This window comes from Eschrichtius robustus, chromosome 11, assembly GCF_028021215.1.
Source record: "Eschrichtius robustus isolate mEscRob2 chromosome 11, mEscRob2.pri, whole genome shotgun sequence".
Classification (NCBI taxonomy): domain Eukaryota; kingdom Metazoa; phylum Chordata; class Mammalia; order Artiodactyla; family Eschrichtiidae; genus Eschrichtius; species Eschrichtius robustus.
In genome coordinates, this window is record NC_090834.1 from 99,296,214 (window position 1) to 99,319,642 (window position 23,429).

A 23,429-nucleotide genomic window follows, 5' to 3' on the forward strand; every position below is an offset into this window, starting at 1 on the left:
GAACTCGGGATCAACCTCAAAGCGCTTGTCGGCCCTCGAGTGCACCTTCCGACTCTCAGTTGCTCCCCAAGAAATGGGGGCTTCTCCAAGGAATCTCTTCCAAAACGGGACAGCCTCCCCGAAAGGGGCAGCGGCGGGAAAGGAGCGGCCAGAGGTAGAGGGAACGGATGCTCTGGAGAGGCAGCCGCCGATTGGCTGTGGGCAAAGGGGCGGGGCATGGCTGAGGCCGCGGGGCTGCGCCGCTGGGGACAGGGACCGCTGGTTTATGGTACTCTGAGAATGGTACTGTACTACATTGTTTTACCTAATCCGCTCCACCAGATACTATCTCCACAAGAGGAAAGGATCCGCTTAAGAACGCCCAGTCAAGACTGGAATCCTGGTCTAGTCTGACCACAGAATCTAGGCATTTTAACACACCCACCAAGAAACCACAGGTCATCCTTGCACTCCCTCCTCCAAGCCTCTTCCCCAGCTTAGTTTTCTTCTATATCAGGTGGGGAATCGAATCGTAACTGCCCTCCGTACCCATGCCAAGGAATGAAGACTTAGCGCCTAAGGAGAGGCAAAGGTCCTGGAGAACAGAGGAGGTGGCCATGGACATCATCTACACCATTTTTCACCACTTCCTGGGTGCCAGGTTCACTCACACTTGACTCCTAGCAACCTGGCTAGGTTGGTGTGAGCTACTTTCCACAGATGGGGAATAAGAGGCCCAAGGAGGGGAAAGGACTTGTCTCAGGTCACACAGCATGGCACTGGCCAAACAGACCACGGTGAGAGTCTCCTGTGATAGGGCCCTGTCTCCTACTGTCCATGGCTCAGCAAGAGCAGCGACTGTTGAGGCCACTTGGTCATGAGTCAAGTTAGCAACTGGGATTAAGACCAGCGCTCAGGGCATTTAGTGTGGGGCACTTTCTCCCTTCCTCCCTACATCTCATCATCTTAATGAACTTGTTCCCCAAACCTCATCAGTGGTACTCCTCTAGCCCCTCCATCTGCGGCTGCGGAGAGAATGAGGAAGGGGACTGTGCGGTTTCTTTGGCACTCCCAGGGCTGGTGGTCCTGTGCTTCTGGGGAGGAGAGAGGCGTGGAAGACAGAGGGGCAGCCCCCCCCCCCCCACCTTCACACCCTTGGACAGAATATAAGGGCCACTGGGGCTGGAGCCTGTTTCTCTTCCCTCCCTCAGGACTGGGAAGGAAGGGATCATGAGCTCAGCCAGGCTGGCAGCAGCAGGGCTGCCTGAATTTCCTCTTCAGATCCTGTGCCTGATTAGGTCTCAGAGACAAAGAGTGGTCGTGTGTGCAGGAGGTTCCCAGGGCAACCCCGCCCTACTGGGCCCCTGCCTGGATTTGGTCACCTGGCTGGGCTTTGAAGGGCCTTCGGGCAGGTTGGACCTGATCCTGCCTCCTTCACTCTGCCCTGAACCACAGGGGAAGAGAGCTAGACCAGTCCAACAGGTCTAGCTCAGATGTGCACACTGAGGCTCAGAGAGGGGTCCTGACTAGTCTAATGTCACACAGCAAAGTCCTGGGCAGAGCTGGGTCTCAGGCCTAGAAGACCAGCACCCTTTCATATGCCCGTGCCTACTCCCTTTCCCCCTCCACACCCCAGAAGAATTTCTCAGAGGCCCAGCAAGCATCTCAGCACCTCAATGTCCCCTGAGCGGTAAGGCTGAGCAAGGGGTGGGGCCAGCACTGTGAATGACTACCATCACTCTGCAGACCCAGCTCCCTCCACAAACTCCCTGGTCAGATTCTCCCCTGTACCCTATCTGCTCTCTTACATTTAACCCCCCCAGTCTCTGTTGAGGGGCTTGGGGAGGGATTTACCCACACCCACCCCATCTCCAGGCTAGAGATGAGGATTAGGGGACTGGAGGCTCAAAGCTCCAGACGCATGGGTGGACCCTACATCCCCTCATGTCCTCTCAGTTCCCAGATGTATGAGGAGCCACATCAGTCTCCATGGTAACCACTGCCCCTGGCCTCCAAAGGCCCAAAGCCAGACCTTCCTTGCAGACTCCCCATTTCCCAGAGAAAGGCATCCTGGCCTCAGAGCAGGAGACGTGGGGGGAGGGGTCTCAGGCTGGGCTGCTCTGCCACAACTTCTTTTGGGGCTGAGGCCTCTCAGACCCTCACTTTTTATAGCCGGAAGCTGGGCTGAAGGACACAGCCTGAACCCCTTTCCAGGTCACAGTGAGGTCCAGTGAGTCCCCATCCATGTTCAGCACAAACTTACAGGCCCTGGTTGGCTGCTGGGGTCCCAGTCCAGGGAGCAGCTACCTTCTAGGGGAGACATAGGCTATAAACAAGTCAGTAAGGTCAACTTGTAAGGAGTGCTAGGAAAACAATATAAACCAAGGGGTGTGGAAGGAGAGGCCTACCTTGTGAGAATCTGACAGAATCCAGGCAGGATTCTAGGGCAGGAAACCCTTATGGAGGAGCAGCACTGAAACTCTGTCTGCAGGGTAAAGCCGCAGGAGGGGCCAGAGGGCGCTCTAACAGGTCACTTCAGCTCTGCGGGGAGAATCATGCCTGTGTCACAGGACTGATGTGAGGGTTAATTGCAGTGAGGCTGTGGAACCTCAGCATAGGCCCTGGCACAGAAGCGTACACGCTCAGTCAACCGTGGTTGTTTGTTCGCAGCCCAGAGCGTCCCCTAACCCCTCCAGGGCGGAAGGTCGGGGGGAAAGGAAGAGATCCAGGCCGGGCGCCAGGCACATTCACGACGGTCTAGTGAAGGGTTGGGGATCCCCGGCCCTGCCCAGGAAGCCCAGGCCGCCTGAGTCAGTGAGGCCCCTCGCCAACTCCCGGGCAGGAGGCGACCTTCACAAGGCCGCTTTATGCTGCCAGGACACCTGGACTGCGTGGGGGTGGAGCAGACGGGGAGGAAAGCGGGGACTCCAAATGCTCCACTGCTCTCCTGGGCGAGTCTCGGCCGGCCCCGCCTCCCGCCCCCTGAGCAGGTGTCCGGACCCGTGAGGCCCGGCCTTCCAGCCCGCCCCCTCCCTCTTAACTCGGGCTACTCCTTTGATCCTGGGTCTGGGGATACGGCCCCTCCCGCAAGGGAAGGTTCCGGGGAGGAGATGGGGTTAGGGAAAAGGGGGATGGGCTCAGAGCAGGTAGTTGGGACAGGTCCTTCCTGGGTGGCTGCCCCCAAGCCCTCCAGCCATCTTGAGGGTTCCCGGGTTTCCTCTCCCGCTGTAGGGGTCCTCGTAAGCCCGGGCAGGGGCGGGGCGGGGCGGGGCGGGGCCTCCCTCTCCCCTCCACCCCGGGGAGGGGTCTCCCCGCCCCTTCGGATTCAGCCAAGCGGAGATGAAACCTGAACCCAGGTTGGGGGCGGGGCTGGCTCCCGCTCCGACCGGGCTGGCCTGCTCCTTCATCTCCCCTTTCCCTGCACCGCAGCCGTCTTCTGAGAGAGTAAGGTCGGGATCCCCAAGCCGCTGGAGCAGGTGAGGTGGCGACTCAGCGCGGGAGAGAAGATCGGGTGGCCGTCGGGCCCCACCGCCCAAGGCTGACTCTCCTCTCTCCCTCCCTGGTCCACAGGGCCCGCGATGGAGCCCACAGCCCGGGGTCGCGCCCCGCCGTGAGCACCTGATGCCCACAGCCATGCTGCCCCGAGGGCGCCCCCGGGCGCTGGGGGCCGCAGCGCTGCTGCTGCTGCTGCTTCTGATCGGTTTCCTCCTGTTCCGTGGGGACCTGGACTGTGAGCGCACCGAGCGGGAGGCGAGTGGGGGCGGGGCTGGCCCGGGATCCTTACCCAGGTCGCTAACGCCACGTGTGCCTCCAGACGAGCGGCCGCGGCCGCGGGGGACTGCTGCTTTCGACGGAGACCCGCCGGCAGACCCCGGGGGCCGCAACGGCTCGGATTGCACCCCGCCGCGGCCGCGGCCGCCCAAGTGCGAGGTAGGTAGGTGCGCACGGCCCCTGGCGGCGGGAATCTCAGGGGCGCCGCGCCCCCAGCCCAGGGACCTGGACACCTGTGGGAATCCCAACACCTGGTGTGGGCTCTGGCACTGACCGGCCAGCTGGGGGCGCCTGGAGTTCGCACCTCCCCTTCTCCTGGCCTGGCTTCCCCATTTGTGAAATGAGGGGGTGTACTCCCACTCTGCGGAGTCCCCCTCGACACTCCTGCCTAGCGCTGATGCCGGGTGGGGCTACACTGCCCTGGGTCAGGTGAGCCCCACCATGGGTGCTTACCGTCGAGGGGAGGAGGAGGCTGCTGCCGACCTGGTGTCCCCTCCCAGCTCTTGCAGGTGGCTATCGTGTGTGCGGGTCATAACTCCAGCAGAGACGTCATCACCCTGGTGAAGTCCATGCTTTTCTACAGGTACAGCCAGGAGTGTCCCTCTCCTCCCATGAAGGTGGTTGTAAGAATATCCGGAGCTGGGTACAGAAAAGCTCTTGGCAGAAGTTGGTGCTGCCACTTCTGAGCCCCTCGAAGGGTAGGGCTTCTCCCGTGTAGTTCCTTCTGGGGCTTTCAGCTTTCCTCCCTTGTCCTTCCTGAAGGAAAAATCCACTGCACCTCCACTTGGTGACTGACGCCGTGGCCAGGAACATCCTGGAGACGCTCTTTCACACATGGATGGTGCCTGCTGTCCGGATCAGCTTCTACAACGCTGATGAGCTCAAGGCAGGAGCCCTGGCCCTTCTGCACCCCTCCCCAGCCATACCCAGCCCCCTCCTTCCTCCCAGGGTTGTGGGGATCACGGGGAGAACAGGTTAGAGCTGCCTGGGACCTCCAGTCCCATCACATCTACTGAAGCTCAAATCCCTCACCCTCCTGGGGCCCATCCCTTCTTCCCCCTCTGTCACCTGAGTATGTTCTGGCACTCGTAGGCCCTTCTCTTGCAGGCTCATGCCCTGTCCTTCCACCCACAGCCCCAGGTCTCCTGGATACCCAACAAGCACTACTCTGGCCTCTATGGGCTAATGAAGCTAGTGCTGCCCAGCGCCCTGCCCCCTGACCTGGCCCGTGTCATTGTCCTGGACACAGATGTCACCTTTGCCTCCAACATTGCAGAGCTCTGGGCACTCTTTGCTCACTTTTCTGGTGAGAGGCCTGGGACCCCCCCCCCCACCCCCAGTCAGCCCCTTTCCCTGGCCCATGCAGGCCTCCCTGTGGCCTAGCCCTGAGCCGAGGTCCAGTGGCAGCCTCAGGCAGCTCCCTCATGCCTTCCCCTCCCAGACAAACAAGTGATTGGTCTCGTGGAGAACCAGAGCGACTGGTACCTCGGCAACCTCTGGAGGAATCACAGGCCCTGGCCTGCCTTGGGCCGGGGATTTAACACAGGTGGGGACAGTGGGGGTGGGGTGGGGGGGGAGAGGCAGGAGGGGCGGCCACTGGTCCTTGGGCCCCAGGGGCTGGTTAGGGCACAGAATGCTTGGAAGACCCCCCAGGAAGAACAGTTCTGTAGAAAGAACACTGGGAGAAGAGCCAGAAATCACAGTTCCAACCTTGTCTGTACATGCTGAATGACTATGGCCAAATCACTTGGTTCCTCTGAGCCTCAGTTTTCTCATCCATTAAATGGGGGTGACTTTACCAGCCCTGGGATCACCAAATTTGAGAAGATGGTTGTGGAGGTGCTCTGTAAGCTGTGCTTTGCCTCCCCTTCACCCCCAAGAGGATTAGTTGTCGATAGAGCTAGTACATGCTCACGTCTGAACAGTGAGCAAATACCAACACGTCACAAGATAAGCATTCAAAAGACACTTTCTTGAGCCCTGGCTCCAGAAGTTGGTCATCCCAGGTGGGCATGACAACCTCTCCCCATGAGCAGGCGTGATCCTGCTGCGGCTGGACCGGCTCCGGCAGGCTGGCTGGGAGCAGATGTGGAAGCTGACAGCCACGCGGGAGCTTCTCACCCTGCCTGCCACCTCACTGGCTGACCAGGTCTGGGGGAGCTTTTGAGGGGGGTGGGGCAGGCTCTGGGCCAAGATGTGATGGCTGTCTCCGCCCAGGACATCTTCAATGCCATAATCAAGGAGCACCCGTGGCTGGTGCGGCCCCTGCCCTGCGTCTGGAACGTGCAACTGTCAGACCACACGCTGGCTGAGCGCTGCTACTCAGAGGCGTCTGACCTCAAGGTGAACAGGGCAGGGGGACCGAGTGGTGGTGATGGGCCCAGGGTGGGGACTCCTGCTCCCTGCTCCCATCCCCCCCGCCGATGCCCTCCCTGGTCCCAGGTGATCCACTGGAACTCACCAAAGAAGCTTCGCGTGAAGAACAAGCATGTGGAATCCTTCCGCAACCTCTACCTGACCTTCCTGGAGTACGATGGGAACCTGCTGCGGAGAGAGCTCTTTGGGTGCCCCTGCCCGCCCCCTCCTGGGGCCGAGCAGGTGAGAGGGAGCCGCCTTTCCTTCCCTCGGGGAGGCTCTACCCCTCTGCTCTGGTGGGACCCGGCCTTGTCTGGGGCTTGTCCGCCTGCCCCACCCAGCCCGTCCTCCTCTCCCCCATCCCCTCAGTTGCAGCGGGCCCTGGCACAACTGGACGAGGAGGACGCATGCTTTGAGTTCCGGCGGCAGCAGCTCACTGTGCACCGTGTGCACATCACCTTCCTGCCCCACAAGCCACCGCCCCCCCAGCCCCACGATGTCACCCTGGTGGCCCAGCTCTCCATGGACCGGTGAGGGTGCCGAGGGCAGCCCCAGGGAGCACGGTGTGGTCTGGGACTGGGGGTTTCGAGAGGAGGGTTCCACCTGGTGGAAGGAAGAGCTCTTACTGCCTGATGCTTGAGGAGTTCCAGGAGTTGGAGACACCGGAGATGGTGGAAGGAGCTTGGGCTTTGGGAATCATTCAGATGTCTGGAACTGCCCCTCCGTAGCTGTGGGACCATGGGCAAGGCTTAATATCTCTGGCCCTCAGTTTTCTCATCTGTCAAATGAGAAAGTACCCACCTTGTGGGGTAGTTGTGAAGATTAAATAAGAGCATGTCAAAAAGCGCCTGGAAGGTGCTCAGCAAGTCACTTGAGGGGGTGTCTGTGGCAGCTAACGCGGGAGGTATCCCAGCCCTCCCTGGGCTGACCACTCCCCTCACCCCAGGCTGCAGATGCTGGAAGCCCTGTGCAGGCACTGGCCGGGCCCCATGAGCCTGGCCTTGTACCTGACAGATGCAGAGGCCCAGCAGTTTCTGCGTTTCGTGGAGACCTCGGTGGTGCTCTCCGGCCGGCAGGATGTGGCCTACCACGTGGTGTACCGTGAAGGTCCCCTCTACCCCATCAACCAGCTTCGCAACGTGGCCTTGGCCCAGGCCCTCACGCCTTACGTCTTCCTCAGTGACATTGACTTCCTGCCTGCCTACTCCCTCTACGACTACCTCAGGTGGGCCAGAGGAGGGAGAGGAACGGCATGTGAGTGGATGTGGACGGGGCGGGGGAGCACCCGCAGGACCCTGGCGAGTGTGTCCCTGCTCCCTTCAGGGCGGCAGTGTCCTCTGTAAAACGGGGGCTGCATCTGGGTGGGGGCCATGTCGTTTCTCTGGGCTGCCTAGGAGAGTGACGGGCTGGGACCTGATCCCACAGCAGCTCCACGTGTGTCTAGTGGGCTTCAGGGTGAGCTGGCCCCTGAAGTCGGGTCCTCATCTAATAAAAGTAAGAGAACCACTGGGCCCAGTGCTGGAGGCAGAGCCTTCCTAGTTCTCTCCTGTTCATGGGTGCTCCATCCTCAGGGCCTCCATCAAGCAGCTGGAGCTGGGCAGCGGGCGGAAGGCAGCTCTGGTGGTGCCCGCATTTGAGACGCTGCACTACCGCTTCAGCTTCCCCAGTTCCAAGGCCGAACTGCTGGCCTTGCTGGACGCTGGGTCTCTCCACACCTTCAGGTAGGAGAGGTCACTGCCCTGCCCCGGGGTTCCCCACACTGACCCCCTCCAGCCACGAGCTCCTAGCCTCAGCCTGGCTCCCCGCCCTATCCTGCCCCACAGGTACCATGAGTGGCCCCGGGGTCACGCGCCCACAGACTATGCCCGCTGGCGAGAGGCTCAGGCCCCATACCACGTGCAGTGGGCAGCCGACTACGAGCCCTATGTGGTGGTGCCACGTGACTGCCCCCGCTACGACCCCCGCTTTGTGGGCTTCGGCTGGAACAAGGTGGCCCACGTCGTGGAGCTGGATGCACAGGTAAGGGGCACCTCGTTGTCTCCAGCCTTGATTTGAATACCTCCAGGCTCAGGGAGCTCACTATACCGCAGTGGGGCACACTGCACCATTAGGCAGCACTACTAGGCATTCCACCCCTCTGCAGAAGTAAAGCCGTCTACCTTTGGCCCTGACTTTGGCTCTTAGCGGCTATCGAATAAATCTGCTCCCCGTTCCCCAGAGCTGCCATCTCCCCCCAGCCCAGGCAACGACTGTCCGCGTGCCCCACTCCCCCAGGAATACGAGCTGCTGGTGCTGCCCGAGGCCTTCGTCATCCACCTGCCACACGCCCCAAGCCTGGACATCTCCCGCTTCCGCTCCAGCCCCACCTATCGTGACTGCCTCCAGGCCCTCAAGGACGAGTTCCACCAGGATCTGTCCCGCCACTATGGGGCTGCTGCCCTCAAATACCTCACTGCCCTGCAGCAGCCCCGAGGCCCCACCTGACCTCACACCTGCCCCCGGCACACTCCCTGCTGACACTGGAGCAACCTTGCTGCCACCCCACCCTCCCTGCTATTTAAATTATTTATGGTCTCGGTGGGAAGGGCTGGGACGGGGCCTCCCTTCGCTGCTATCCTATGGCTGGGGTCTAGTGCTCCTCTGCCCCAGCTGGTTTGGGGCTGGTTCCTGCATCCTCACCTGCGACATCCCTTTTTCACAAGTAAAGTTTTAACAGTTCCTTTTCATGTTCCTCTTGGTTTGGGGCATGAGGAAGTGAGCCTGGGGAGGTGCTGAATCTGGCACGGAGGCCGGGACTGGAGTGTGTCCTGTCTACCCTCCCCTGCCCCAAACCCAACACCATGAGTCTCAGAGACTTTATTTGGCTTTATTTAGTAAAATGTTAAAATAAATAAATACAAATTGATCAGCTGCTCTGTATCCCCCCCACCCCCTCAAAACAAAAATCAAACAAACAAAAACAAAAACTTTGAAGCACAAAACTCCAAATACAAGTTCTACCAAGACTGAAATCACAAAGGGCATGGACAAGAGACAGGTTGGGAGCTGGCTGGCTCTTTTCTGCTCAGAGCTTGCTGACCTCCGGCTGCCCGTCCTGTCCTGCCTGACTGCAGCTTACCCTGGGCTGAGGACCCAATGACACCGGAGAGAGGAGCAGGGGCCAGAGACTGCTGAGGGGACGGTGGAGTCCTCAGGGAAGAAGAGCCTTTGGGAGCGGGGAGTGAAGTGAATTTGTGAGCCCTGCCCTTCCTTCACAAGGGCTATTTTCAAGAGCTCCACCGGGGTCAGCTTCCTTCCCCTTTACTCTGGTGGGAAGGCCAAGAGGAATCTTTTCAGAGGCCACCTCCTCACTTCCTGGGAAGGAGCTGATACTGAAGACGGCTTGAAGTCAGGGTGAGAACGGGCCTCCTGTTTCCTGCCAAGGGTGCCCAGCTGAGGGGTGGGGGTGAGGTCCCCAGTCTTTTAGACAGAGCAAGGTTGCCTCCATCCAACAGAAGCCATGGAATCTGGAGAACCCAGGGCCTGGAAAATGTAGCTGGGCCACCATCCATCCTACTACCAAAGAGCCTTTTGCCCCTTGGGGTAAAAGCCTCCTAAATTAAGCCCTTTGGATAAATAAGAAAGACCAAACCCTAAAAGGGAGAGAAGGGAGGAAGCCACTTTTGAGCGTGCTGTGTGAGTCGTGGGTTGGCATGAGAGCACAAGGAGGCTCCGCTGGCCCCAAGAGAGTAAGTGTCAGAGACGGCTGGAGAGGCAGCTGCACACGCGGAGACTGAGCAGAGCTGGATACGTGGTCACCCTCACAGGAGAGGTGTGGGGCGAGCAACTGCGCCCATTCACACCACCTGTCGAGCCTGAGCCAAGCAGCAGCGGGGACAGAGGCGGGCCTGTCGGGAAACCGGGCACTCACATGACGCCAGCTGGAGGCTGCCACGGCCGTGTTACAGGCCCCACACAGGTAAGGCCCACGAGGGGCTGCCCCGAGCTTGGTCTCCCTGCCAGGCACGACCAGCAGGCTTGCGCCAAAAGGGCCCAATAAGGAAGGAAGAAAGCAGAACTCTGGAGGAGCTCAGCAGCGGTGAGACAAGACCCAGCAGGCGCCGTGAAAGAAAAAGGACCTGCAGGCCACACTGGCAAGAACGTGAGCAGGGACGATGACAGCAACATGACCTGTTTCCAGGGCACGTCACCTGAGCCACGGGACTGACAAGGGGCGTCCTGATCCAGGGCCCGGGGGGCAGCTCCTTCCCAGAGCCAGACCAGCCGCTCCCTGGCCTCTGAAGTGACTGCAGGCCAGCTGCTCTCAGGTGTGTCTGTCAGCAGCTACACTGGGGCACGGGGAAAAGCAGCACAAGGGAAAGAGGGAGAGGGAGGGAGAGGCAGCTCCGGTGGGGCAGTGATGAACGTGTGTCTCAGGTGGTCACAGGGACCCCACAGGTCTGGCGGAACGGAGAGGGTCTTCTCTTGGCAGGACAGTGAAGGAGGAGGAGACTGGGTGACTAGGGCCCTTTCTTTGCAGTAAGGGGTGCTTGGGAATTTGAGTCCAGAATGCAGGTTCGGGGGCAGGGTTGCATTGTTAACTCCATACTAGCTGACTTGCACAACAGCTTATGTCTAAACTTGAGGAAGACTCCATACCCCAACCCTAGGCAAGGTCAGAGTGTGACTGTTCACAGCAGCTGGCAAAACCCTGGTCAATTCCTAGCCCTGCCTCCCACCCCCAAGAACCCCCAGGCAGCTCCTTTCTGAGCAAAGGCCTCTAGTGATCACAGTTTCCCACTGCTTTCAAGAGGATAGGTATTATGTGGCAACCTCCAGCCTCTGGGCCCAGACAAGTCAAATGGGAGGGCTCCAAGACAGGGCGTACAGCCCGCCTCTGGGCTCTGAACCTCTGCCAACTATTCCTCCAACTAGTCCAGGCATCTCCCAAAGCTCCCTGACTAGACATAGCACCTGGGTTTTTGCATGAGGAAAGGGAGCTCCTTTCTTTCCCCCTCAGGCAAACTTGCAGCCAGGTCCTGACTCTGAGGCCTGTACAGCCCCTCTAAATCCCCTCTTCTAACATCCCAGGAAGATGAACGGAAATGGTTGGTAGAGATGATACACATTTTACCTAAGGAGTATTTCTCTGTTGCAATTGCTTTCAGGATCCATCTCTGTCTCTCTGGGCCTCACTAGGTGAGGGAGAAACTACTGGCCCCTTTTCCGACCCTCCTAGGCTCTGGCCCTTAGGGAGCGGGCTTGGGAGAGATGCTCTGGGAGTGCCGGGGGCGGGGGGGGGGGTGCAGAGCCCCCGCCTCCCTCCTGTGGCCAGATGTGCGCAATGGGCAAAAGGTCTCCAGCGGGAGCGCACACTTGACAAAATTTATTTCCCACAAGGCAAGATGATAGAAATGGTCTGAGCCTTTCAGAACCCCGCTTTTCCCAAGAAGAAGACAGGCCAAGCCAAGGCAAGCACCGCGTTCTAGCCAAAGGTCACCCAGGAAGCTTGTGGGTGGGCAAAGTGGAGTAAACTCCCATCTCCGGTGACTGGAGCCAGCAGGCAGAGAAAGCAGCTGGCAGAGAAAGCAGTCTTTCTTCGAAGACATGAAGACACAAAGGCCACCCTGGGCTCTCTGTCTCAGAGACACCATGTCCCCTCAAGACATCTCACTCCCTTGTTCTTTCTAAGCACCAAGGGCTGATGCAGCCTGCCCCCTGCACCCGTCCACCAAAGCCGGGGTGCGTGGGCACCAATGAGCTTCAGTGGCCATTTCCTTCGAAGCTGTCCCCCAGGCACTCACAATGCTGGTGGCTGAAAGACCGAGAGCAGCACCAAAGGAAGGGATCTTATTTCGGCACCAGCCTTCTGCTCTAGCAAAACCCGAGGAGACAACAGGGGGGGCCCTGACACCATCCACACTCCTTGTGGGCTTCAGAAACAGGAGCCCAGATCCCTGCACCAAGAAGAGAGGACAGTCTTTTCTGAGGAGGGGAGAATGGTGGGAGAGCTCTGCCCCTGCTCGTCAGGGCTGCGGCCGTCCGGAGGACAGAAATCATGGAGACTAGCCCACCAGTCTTGAGACACAAACACAGCAAAATGTCATCATGTTCAGCAGGTTCTGTGCTAAAAAATTATAACTACACAGCATTTTCTCCAGTTCTGACACCTTTTTAATAGAAATCACTGTTTTTAGGAAACAAATAGCACTTTTGTAATTTTTTTTTTTACAATGTTTCTTACCTTGATCTTAATTTAAGTAACACTAGGAAGACCTCAATCTCTTTTATTTTCCTTTTTAATTAAAAAAAAAGTTGTTGTTGTTTTTTTCCCCCAGATACAAAGATTTTTGCCCTTGCATAAAAAAACAGTGCCCCGAACGATGACACAAGGACTCACACAGACTCACGGGACCTCACTGACACTATGATTCCTATTCTACCATGCAAGGTCTCGACTACCCTTAATTGGACTGTCAGCCTGAAAAACAGCTTCTCTATTCCTTATTTTAGTTTTTGTTACCAAAAAAGTAAAATAAACAACAAAATAAAACTTTTTTTTAAAGAAGAAAGAACAGAAACAAAAATTAAAAAAAAAAGAAAAGCAACGTCTCCATTCAATTCACACACACCTGGGTCGCGTGCTGCTTCGCTCAGGATCTTCTCTGCTTATAAATATAGAAAAGGGATGGAGCTTGTTTTCAAGTAAAATCACTGATCCACCTTTTTTCCTTCCTCGACACACACACCCTTCTTCCCTGCCCCGGGCAAGGGCCACCTGAGGCCTGGGTCTGCTTGTTCTTGGAGAGGAAAGGTAACCGGATCATCCACGGGACGATCATCCACGGGGACTCATCCACGGGGACGGTGCCGATTTGCCAAAGCAGGGAAGGAGCTTGGGGAGGGGTGGGGGAGCAGAGTGCTCCGGAGAAGACCCCGGTGGCTGTTCCTGGTGTCCATCTCTCCGTGCACTGTGCCCGCCCCAGACAATATGAAATACTGCTTATTTGATATACTTTTCCCCACCCCGGCTCCCTCCCATCCCCTCCCCATCCCTTCCTCTGGGCACTGGGGTTGGTTAAATCTCGATTTCCTCTTTTTGGTTTTATAGTAGTGAAAGTTTAGAAACAGGAAAGCCCACGCACTCTTTGGACTTGTCTTCTCTACCTAAACAAACAGCTCAGCAAATAAGGGTCTGGAACCTGCTCCCCCCCCTCGGCCCGTCCCCGCTCCCCACCCAACAAAACAAAAGCGAGCCCACGGTGGCGGTGGGGGCTGCCGCAGGCACACACTGGCGTGTAACAGGGAGAGCAAGTGTATTATCCACTTGGCGTGGTGCTGGCCCAGAGCCTCCAGCTGGCACGGTTTCATGTGGCGTGGTCCAGTCTTTGCATGTACACACAGAATAAGAAGGATCAATTGGCAAACTCTGGTGCCACCCGGCACAAGCATCTTCTCTCTCTCTGGAACCAAAGAACCAAAAGAATTCTGTACTTTCCAGAAGAAATCCGGCTTTGCTTGTCTAGAGTCTTCAGTGTTTTGCTCTCCTTGCCACTGGGATCCCGTGGCTTCTCCTAGCAGGGCTCTGTTATTTAGTCTCTTCCCCCTGGCTACAGTTCGCTGTGCAGCTCTGGGAGCAGGAGGAGGAGGGCGGGGAGGGCGCCGGCGTGGAGGTGCTGGCGTTGGCAGGGGGAGTGCAGTCCGGGCCGTTGGAGACGGCCCCCAGAGTGGCCTCAGAGTCTACGGGTTTGGAGAGGTCGATGCCGTGGATGAGGCGGATCAGCTGTTTTACCTTCTCCAGGGAGCTGTGCATCTCCTTCTGCCGGGCCAGGATGGTGTTCTTCATTTCCATGCATTTCTGCAGCCAATGAGAAGGGCAGTGGCACTGAGCCTCCGGCTCTTCTGAAAGGCCTGGCAGCCCTCTCCAGATAAAAGAATCCCTGTTGACTAGTGTGCGGCCCCTAGACCTTGTTCTGCTCCACACTGGAGTGGCTGCTGCTACCCAAGGGAAGGAGGAGGCCCAAGAGGCAAGAGAGAGAGGGCAAGTGAGTGGTTTAAAAGCCCACTACTTGACACTAGGACTTAAAAGCAAACATGAACTACCACTATAATACTACAAAATAAAAGGCATTAAGGAAAAGCTCCCACAGCTGGGCTGAAGCTGGTTTGGGCAGGTCTGGGTATGCGTCTACCTAGCTAATGGCGCTGATATGCTCAGGACTGGGTTGAGCGTTACAGGGCAGACACAAGCCGGTGGTATCTGGATTCAGTTTGAGGGCCTGCTGAGGATCACTGGGTCAGCAAGATTTTAGAGGCAGGGCCTGGGGTGGGATATTTAGTGATATTTAGGAGAATCAAAGACTATAGCCAACAGAAGGCCTTCTGCTTGGTCAGGGACTTGTAGTCTTTTGCCCTTTTGTACTTGGCCTCCCACACCTGCTGGCTTCTGTTCTAGGCAGGAAAAGCGATGTGAAACCTGCCAGCCATGGGCAGTATGATGAGGAGAGACAGCTTGACTGCCACCAAGTCCAGGGCACCACCTGGCGTCCATGAGGGCTGAGGCCACCTCACTCCAAGAAGGGAACCTACTCAATGGAAAAGAAAGCCTGCTTCTGTCAGGAGGAGCCTCTGAATCCCTGCTGCAAACACAAACCTCTTTCCCACCTGGTCAGCCAGGCTGGGTGGTATTTACTTCCAGTACTCGTCTCTAGAAAGCGCTCTTCCTCAGGCTGGTCAGATAAACCTGGAGAGGCAATCAGCAGGGCATGGAAGAGGGGACGGGAGGAAAGAGCCATGCAGATGGACCCACTAGCTAGGGCGACTGGGAAGAATTAGACGCGGGGGCCTGGTCTGTGTCAGGCGGCTCCACACTCCCCCCAAACACACTCAGGAGCACGCGGGGGCGCTGGCTATGCTGCTGTAGTTGCTACTCGATCTCTCCAGCCTGGAGACTGAAAATCTTCTCTCAGGTCAAAGCCAAGAGGATGTTCCAGAGCTTGGCTAAGGCACCATATACCAAATGGCCACCTGTACCGGAGGGCCAAACTCTTAACTGGAAGCAAACTGCAACCACCCAAGTTAACAGTGTTAATAAGCTGAAGGAATGAATCAGCGCTTGAGAGCCACACGTACTGTTATGTACACAGAAAGTTCTGTACCTCTGTACCTATCACCGAAAGCATGAGGTTTACTTACACTTATAGAATTGCTGAGCTGCTTCACCTTCTGCTCTAGTTGTTCTCGTTCTTGTTTTAAATCTGAACTCCATTTAAGTAATTTCTGTTTTTCTTCTTCTTTTGCTGGGAAAAAAGAAAAAGGAACTTGTTTTTGACAATGAATTCTTTGAAAAGGCCACTATGTTCAGAAGGCTTGCCAAAGAAGATATCTTCCTCAAAGCTCCCCAAGCCCCACAGCCAGTGCACAGAACCTGCCCATTTAGACTTTCCCTTTTATATGTAAAGGGACGCTAAGAAAACTGTCGGTGGCTTGGGCCTGGCTTTACATAAATATCACTTCTCATTTCCGCCCCCCCAAGAAAGTGCTACAACAAACTTTTTATTTCGTTCAATAAAAGCTTTTCATTTTTAACTTTACAGTTCCTTTTGAAAACAAAACAAATACTGTCTCCTAGTACTTTTTTTTTTTTTTTTAAACAAAGGGAGGCTTATACAAAAGGCAGTATGGGTAATTCTTTACCTGCTTTATAGGCAATATAGGAATGAACAATTGCTAAAGTTCCAGGCCATGGAATTGCTTCTTCCTTCTTCAGCATCTGAAAAGATTTTTAGAATTTTACCCTTGAGAAAGATATATAAACACACATCCACTGTGTAGTAACAAGCAACAGTGTCTGTAGCTACTGGCAGACAAAATCCAGGAAGGATTTATGGTGGCAGTGTTGCAAAACCCTGGTCTATAGTTTCTGGACTACAAAGTCCCAGTTATCAGCCTGAAAGAATGAGGGTCAATGGCAGGAAGAGCCAAGCCACCTGAGCCCTGGCTTAGAAAGAGGCTGGGAGTTGGCTAGGCATTCCCATCTTTTCATGCCTGCTACACGATCCCCAACTACTCCCAACGGTCAGAAACATCAGCACACAAGCTGCAAGTCTGCATAATGGCGGCAGCCACTGGCAGCTTCGTCCTTGACCTGACATGGGCTGCCTGTCGCAATTTTAGCTTGTATGTGCCTCAAAGACACAGCCTGACCAAGGAAATTAAATATCAGTTCCAAGTACTGAAGTATAATCTAGACCCCGAGTAGAAAATTATCAGAGGGTCACAAAGCAGCATCAGGAAGAGAACAGAGAGAACTGTCTCTACTACATCATGGAGACAGTAAGGATGAGGACACCAAGATTTAAAGGGGAAAACCAGAATTCCCTCAAATCAGGATTCCAAAGAACTGAGCAGGACCCCAAAGCTTGCTGAGCTACTGGGCTTATTGATTTAATATTTATACTTTTGCCTACTTCCAAAAAGGTCTCAAGACAGCTTATAATAAAAACATAAAGGGCTTCCCTGGTGGCGCAGTGGTTGAGAATCCGCCTGCCAATACAAGGGACACGGGTTCGAGCCCTGGTCTGGGAAGATCCCACATGCCGCGGAGCAACTGGGCCTGTGAGCCACAACTACTGAGCCTGCGCGCCTGGAGCCTGTGCTCCGCAACAAGAGAGGCCGCGATAGTGAGAGGCCCGCGCACCGTGATGAAGAGTGGCCCCCGCTCGCCGCAACTAGAGAAAGCCCTCGCACAGAAACGAAGACCCAACACAGCCAAAAATAAATAAATAAATTAATTAATTAATAAAAAAAAAAAAACAACAAAAACATAAAGACATAAAGATACATGAATAGTTTAAATAAAAAATCAGAAACTAAACAGAAAAGGGAGGGAAGAGGCTTTCTCTTTTCTTCTTTCAAATCCATGAAATATTAAGACAGTACTTTTATAGTTAGTTCTCTGATCCTGATGATGACACAGGTTAAGAGTAAAACTGTTCTTATTTGAATTAAATGATCAACTGGGCACCTTCCTTTAAGGATTTTATTTCCAGAGTTTCAACCATATGCTGAGTTTGGACCATTTTTAGAGAATGAGGCAGACAGTCTTATGGACTTTTAAGGGCAAAGGTAATGAAAAGATAAGTCATTTCAAATAGAGGGAAGCAGTTAAGGTCTCTCCACCTGTACATGAGTCACTGCCTCATGAACAGAGAACCTCTGAGAGGAGGCATGCTGTGGGGGTGAGTGCTGTGCTGTGAACAGGGCAGATGTGGCTCGGAGAACTACTGGAGAGGAAAGAGACTCAGCCATTCCCTCAGCTTAGAGGGGAAACGAGGTCCTTCTCCTCCTCCTCCGTCCCTCGTCCTTTCTGACCCACCCACAGTACCTGGTCCTGACATCTGGGACAGATCCACATGCCCTTGGGAATCGTTTTCAGAGGAGGGTCCAAGCAGTCCAGATGATATACACGGGAACACGTGTCACACATCAGCAACTGGCCACTTTTTCTGCAAACACTGCAAAAATCCTCATGGATATCACCCTATGAAATTGAGAGGAAAGGTAAGAGAAAGGACAAAAAGGTAAAATTGGAATGTTAATGTGCACATTCTGGATACATATAAATGTTTTAGGACACTCAGCTGTGCCCCTCCAACTCATTGCAAGAGTGTTCAAGAAAAGCAGGAATTACCAATGGTGCAAGCCTGCTCTATAGCATTGAGGTTCCCCAGGTGGGGCCAGTATTCTTAACCTTAAAGTAGAGTTTACAAGAAACTGTAACTGTGGGGTCACCTAAGCCAAAATTAGCTTTCCAGGTGATAACTCAGCATTTAAGTTTTGGTACAGTCCAACTCACAAATCATAAAGTTAAAAGACACTGAAATCCATTCATCATCATCTCCCATCATCGTTGGGAAAGAAGACAGACAAGAAATGGAGGTTTTCGCTCAACTCTTTGCTTGCTCTGGGAGAAAAACTATAGTCAAAGTTCAAATGGGAAAGTATTAAGTCAGGAGCAAAGTAAACTCCTATGAGTTTTCTAACATGAAGAATTAAAAAAGCCAAACAGCTGACAGTGTTCTCTTAAAACCAGTATTTGGCATTTGCTGTTCAATGGACCGTTCTATTCCGGGAGGCTTTATTCCTCCCTGTGAAATGCTTCACCAGATAGATAAAGAAGAGCAGCCTAAGTGCACTCTGCTAGTCTCCCCCGCCTCCATCAGTGATGGTTCTGGTACTCAGGTAAGTCTGTGGGAGCCCTCCCAACAAAAGGCACCATCAGAAAAAAGCAGATCTATTTAAAATTTGGAGAGAACACATTAAAAAAAATGAGGTATTAAAGAGGTGTTTTTCAGTAAGTCAATCCCTGGCCTGTTCTCTAAACAGGATTAACGCTGCTGATAAGGACACCAGGGAAGGGAAGACTGAAGGGTCAGGCCAGAGGTTAACTACCAAGGCAGCACCCCAGCTTGGAGTAGACCCCCGCCTTTTCACTTCCAATGTGTTGTTTTAGAATTCTAGGCTATTCTGACAGAAGGCCTAATGCAGAAATTTTGCACAAGAAGCAATGATACAGAAAGCGATTCCCAGTTCTTCCTTTCTATGATATAACCCTTCAACCACGATTGCTGAAAGGAACATATCTTCCCAGACCTACTATTTCTATCCAAAGGAAAGGAAAGGAACTATCTGGCAGTATCTACATATCTAGGGTATCTGGTGGCCTAGAAAACTGGCTGCAAAAAGTTGTAAGCTACATCAAAGTGTGGATGGATGTTAATCTTTTTTAGTAAGACAATGTTACCTCTGGGCAGTCAAAAAAAAAAATACTTAATACACGTGTAAAAATACTACATAAGAATGCAGCCTAACAGTGTAACTTCAAGGCACCAAAAGATTTAAGGTTTCATCCCTAGATTAACTGTGACTTTCTTCTTAAAATCAGGCTGAGGGTGGCTCTCCTCTAGAGACCTAGTCTCTCTTGAACCTTCGCCCCATGTTGTAAGTCTGCATCTTTAATAAGTTTATAATAATTTTATGGCTTCAGAAACTCTTTTACACGAACCACAGGTAAAATTATCACTGATGAAGTAAATGAGACAAACTGGACATCTTATTCCAAATACCTATCTTATTTGTTGGGTAAAGAGTTCCGCTCACTTTCCTTTGCTCCAGAGTAAGGAGAACATCAGGAAGTGGAAGGTGGAGAGTACATAAAATAAAGGTTAAATAATTTCTTTCAAGTTCCTAAAGGAAAGAAAACTTCTATCCTATTTACATATCCTGTAGCAGCAGTTCATAATCTTTTCAGTGTCAGGACCCCTTAGTAACTCTTAAAATTACTAACGACCTCAAAGTGCTTTTGCTTATGTGAGTTGTATCTATTGCTGTTTATTGTACTAGAAGTTTTTAAACTTTTTTATGTTGAAATAAATAACAGAATCACAGGAAGTTACAAAAATCATGTATTGAAGAATGTTAAAATCCAAGAACACACAAGTGCACATTCAGTTAGCCCTCAGGGTGCTATCACCACTTATCATGTAGTACCTGGAAAACTCCACTGTCCTACTTTTGAGAGAATGAGAATGAAAATGGCAAAGAATATTTTGGTATTATCATGAAAATATTTTTGATTTTATATTTTGATTGATATTATATTTTAAAATACATAAGAATATATTTTATATTTTGACCCCCTGAAAGAGTCTCAGTATCATACCCAGACCACAGATTGCGAACTACTGCCCATAGAAATGAATATAAAATGCCAAGATATGTATTTCATCCACGCAGAATTGGTTCTTTGCTTAAAGAGAGCAGAGGAAGTCCCACAGAGTTGCTGCACCAGGTCCAAAGGGTTAGGCTTTGGTGACTGACCAAATTACTACCATAAACCAAATAGTAAGTTGAATGATGGCTGACCCACGATCCTTTGCTAGGAGCTGAGGATGTATGTTTTTTGGAAACACCCTGGCTATACCAATTGCAACTTCATCATCTGCTAAACAAATTTTATAACTGTGCCAACATATCTTCCCTTCTCATAAAAATGATGATAGTGGCAACAAGATACATCCTAAAGATTAGTGACTGGCTGGGTCTTATATTACCAACTCCTTCTAGATGGTTATTGATCCCCAGGAAATGCCTGCCTCTCAACTGTGATTGTTTAATTAACATTGCTGGGGCTTATGCTACTCAGCAGCAAACACAGAGTCCTGTGTGTTGATTTTAATCACTGCCACTGTTGGGACACTGTAAAAGTAGAAGTCAATTATCTTTAAAGAAAATCCATTCCACTAGGTTTAACTGAGAAAGTTCTCAACATATTTAATGGTTTTAGAAAAGCCTTCTTTTACCTTTAGATTCCTGAAAAGAACAAAGTTTCCCTTTTAAGATGAAACCTGGCAAAAGCATTTAGTTTGTGATTTGATCTGAGTGGATCCTTTGGGTTCAGTCTCTCAAAGAAAATAAACCTCCTCAGCCAAAAGTCACAAAAAAGAAAAACAACATTCTTTAGGCAAGATACTCACTTGCAGACCCACAATCATCTGTTCCCCAGCACCTGTGCGTCAGTCACCTTGCAAAGGATCCCTACCAAGAAGCCATGAGCTGGCAATACCATGGCAATGCTTCAACTGAGGAAAACGGAGATAATCTTTGGTGCAAACAAAGTTTCTGACAGGGACTCCTGGTGCTCATTAACAGGACAGGTAGAAAACCTGTGTCAATCACTAATGCCAAAAACCAATGCTGAATCTTGAGAGCAAGCCTGGGTCTGTAGCCACTAGCTATTGTCCAAGGAAGGAAATCTGCCCGAGAACTCTTCTATGACCCTGGTCCTCCAAAGATGACACTTCCTTGGTTGCTTCTGGAACTGTAACTCAGGATGTGCATACGGTATTCTTTTGCTCTTTAGAGAGGGGTAGACCTAATTATTAAGTACTAAGAAGCTTCAAGTTCAAGGGATTTTTACCTGAAGACGATCCTAAAGACAAGCTCTGTAATTCACAAAAGAACTGGGATGTGTACAAAATGAAACTCTTGGTTTCCCTCCTCAAACCTGCTCATCTTCCAGTAAATGGCAGCTTCATCCTTTCAGTTGTTTAGGCCAAAACCTTTGGCTATTCTCTTTTTCTCACATCCCCTTATCTAATCCTGCTGGCTCTTCAAAATATATGCAGACCCGATCAGTTTTCTCCATCTCTACTTCTGCCATTCAATCGGGCCAAGCCATCGTCAGCTCTTGCCAGGATGACTGCAACAGCCTCCTAACTGGTCTCCCTGCTCCCATCCTATCCTCCCCACAGTCTCTTCTCTGTTGTCAGACACAGTGATCACTCTAAAATCCAAGCCAATTTTGCAAACGCCTTAAAAATAATAAATGCACAGGATAGATCATACCTTGGGGCACAAATCAAGCCTTGGTAAATTTAAGAAAATTGAAATTGTATCAAGTATCTTTTCCGACCACAACGCTATGAGACTAGATATCAATTACAGGGAAAAAACTGCAAAAAACACAAACACATGGAGACTAAACAATACACTACTAAATAACCAAGAGATCACTGAAGAAATCAAAGAGGAAATCAAAAAATACCTAGAAACAAATGACAATGAAAACACGACGACCCAAAACCTATGCGATGCAGCAAAAGCAGTTCTAAGAGGGAAGCTTATAGCAATACAATCCTACCTCAAGAAACATCTCAAATAAACAACCTAACCTTACATGTAAAGCAATTAGAGAAAGAAGAACAAAAAACCCCCAAAGTTAGCAGAAGGAAAGGAAATCATAAAGATCAGCTCAGAAATAAATGAAAAAGAAATGAAGAAAACAAGAGCAAAGATCAATAAAAGTAAAAGCTGGTTCTTTGAGAAGATAAACAAAATTGATAAACCATTAGCCAGACTCAAGAAAAAAAGGGAGAAGACTCAAATCAACAGAATTAGAAATGAAAAAGGAGAAGGCACAACTGACACTGCAGAAATACAAAGGATCATGAGAGATTACTACAAGCAACTCCATGCCAATAAGATGGGACAACCTGGAAGAAATGGACAAATTCTTACAAAAGTACAACCTTCCGAGACTGAACCAGGAAGAAATAGAAAATATAAACAGACCAATCACCAGCACAGAAATTGAAACTGGGATTAAAAATCTTCCAACAGACAAAAGCCCGGGACCAGATGGCTTCACAGGCGAATTCTACCAAACATTTAGAGAAGAGCTAACACCTATCCTTTCGCAAACTCTTCCAAAATATAGCAGAGGGAGGAACACTCCCAAACTCATTCTACGAGGCCACCATCACCCTGATACCAAAACCAGACAATGATGTCACAAAAAAAGAAAACTACAGGCCAGTATCAGTGATGAACATAGATGCAAAAATCCTCAACAAAATACTAGCAAACAGAATCCAACAGCACATTAAAAGGATCATACACCATGATCAAGTGGGGTTTATTCCAGGGATGCAAGGATTCTTCAATATATGCAAATCAATCAATGTGATAAACCATATTAACAAATTGAAGGATAAAAACCATATGATCATCTCAATAGATGCAGAAAAAGCTTTCGACAAAATTCAACACCCATTTATGATAAAAACCCTCCAGAAAGTAGGCATAGAGGGAACTTATGTCAACATAATAAAGGCCATATATGACAAACTCACAGCCAACATCGTTCTCAGTGGTGAAAAACTGAAACCATTTCCATTAAGCTCAGGAACAAGACAAGGTTTCCCACTCTCACCACTATTATTCAACATAGTTTTGGAAGTTTTAGCCACAGCAATCAGAGAAGAAAAAGAAATAAAAGGAATACAAATTGGAAAAGAAGAAGTAAAACTGTCACTGTTTGCAAATGACATGATACTATGCACAGAGAATCCTAAAGATGCTACCAGAAAACTACTAGAGGTAATCAATGAATTTGGTAAAGGAGCAGGATACAAAATTAATGCACAGAAATCTCTTGCATTCCTATACACTAATGATGAAAAATCTGAAAGAGAAATTAAGGAAACACTCCCATTTACCACTGCAACAAAAAGAATAAAATACCTAAGAATAAACCTACCTAAGGAGACAAAGGACCTGTATGCAGAAAACTATGAGACACTGATGAAAGAACTTAAAGATGATACAAACAGATGGAGAGATATACCATGTTCTTGGACTGGAAGAATCAACATTGTGGAAATGACTATACTACCCAAAGCAATCTACAGATTCAATGCAATCCCTATCAAACTACCAATGGCATTTTTCACAGAATCAGAACAAAAAATTTCACAATTTGTATGGAAACACAAAAGACCCCA

The 23,429-nt window shown here is 51.5% G+C and overlaps 2 protein-coding genes across 14 annotated transcripts in view; one reads left to right on the forward strand and one right to left on the reverse strand.

Annotated features, from left to right (window-relative positions):
- The first annotated feature begins 3,612 nt into the window (after nucleotides 1-3,612).
- Nucleotides 3,613-8,713, forward strand: LARGE2 (LARGE xylosyl- and glucuronyltransferase 2). Its single transcript, XM_068554469.1, has 13 exons — nucleotides 3,613-3,909; nucleotides 4,251-4,333; nucleotides 4,513-4,636; nucleotides 4,885-5,056; nucleotides 5,192-5,296; nucleotides 5,787-5,899; nucleotides 5,968-6,093; nucleotides 6,193-6,348; nucleotides 6,475-6,635; nucleotides 7,052-7,330; nucleotides 7,677-7,826; nucleotides 7,929-8,124; nucleotides 8,380-8,713. Exons 1-13 carry the CDS (start codon nucleotides 3,613-3,615, stop codon nucleotides 8,587-8,589), a joined length of 2,172 nt encoding a protein of 723 aa, XP_068410570.1. The 3' UTR covers nucleotides 8,590-8,713.
- Nucleotides 8,714-12,365: 3,652 nt separating this feature from the next.
- Nucleotides 12,366-23,429, reverse strand: part of PHF21A (PHD finger protein 21A) — a 191,373-nt gene continuing 180,309 nt past the window's right edge. For all 13 annotated transcript variants that reach the window (XM_068554476.1, XM_068554480.1, XM_068554481.1 and 10 more), the window contains 4 exons: nucleotides 17,471-17,626; nucleotides 15,781-15,856; nucleotides 15,280-15,383; nucleotides 12,366-13,942 (listed from right to left, as the gene is read on the reverse strand). In XM_068554476.1, the coding sequence (XP_068410577.1) occupies nucleotides 13,673-13,942; nucleotides 15,280-15,383; nucleotides 15,781-15,856; nucleotides 17,471-17,626 (606 nt within the window). In that variant the 3' untranslated portion in view covers nucleotides 12,366-13,672. The remainder of the gene's footprint in view (nucleotides 13,943-15,279; nucleotides 15,384-15,780; nucleotides 15,857-17,470; nucleotides 17,627-23,429) is intronic.

Coding starts and splice junctions, on each gene's coding strand:
- LARGE2 (XM_068554469.1), top strand. CDS start 3,613: ATGCTGCCCCGAGGGCGCCCCCGGGCGCTGGGGGCCGCAGCGCTGCTG. Junction 4,334..4,512: donor AAGTCCATGCTTTTCTACAG/GTACAGCCAGGA, acceptor TCCTTCCTGAAG/GAAAAATCCACTGCACCTCC. Junction 5,297..5,786: donor GGGCCGGGGATTTAACACAG/GTGGGGACAGTG, acceptor CCCCATGAGCAG/GCGTGATCCTGCTGCGGCTG.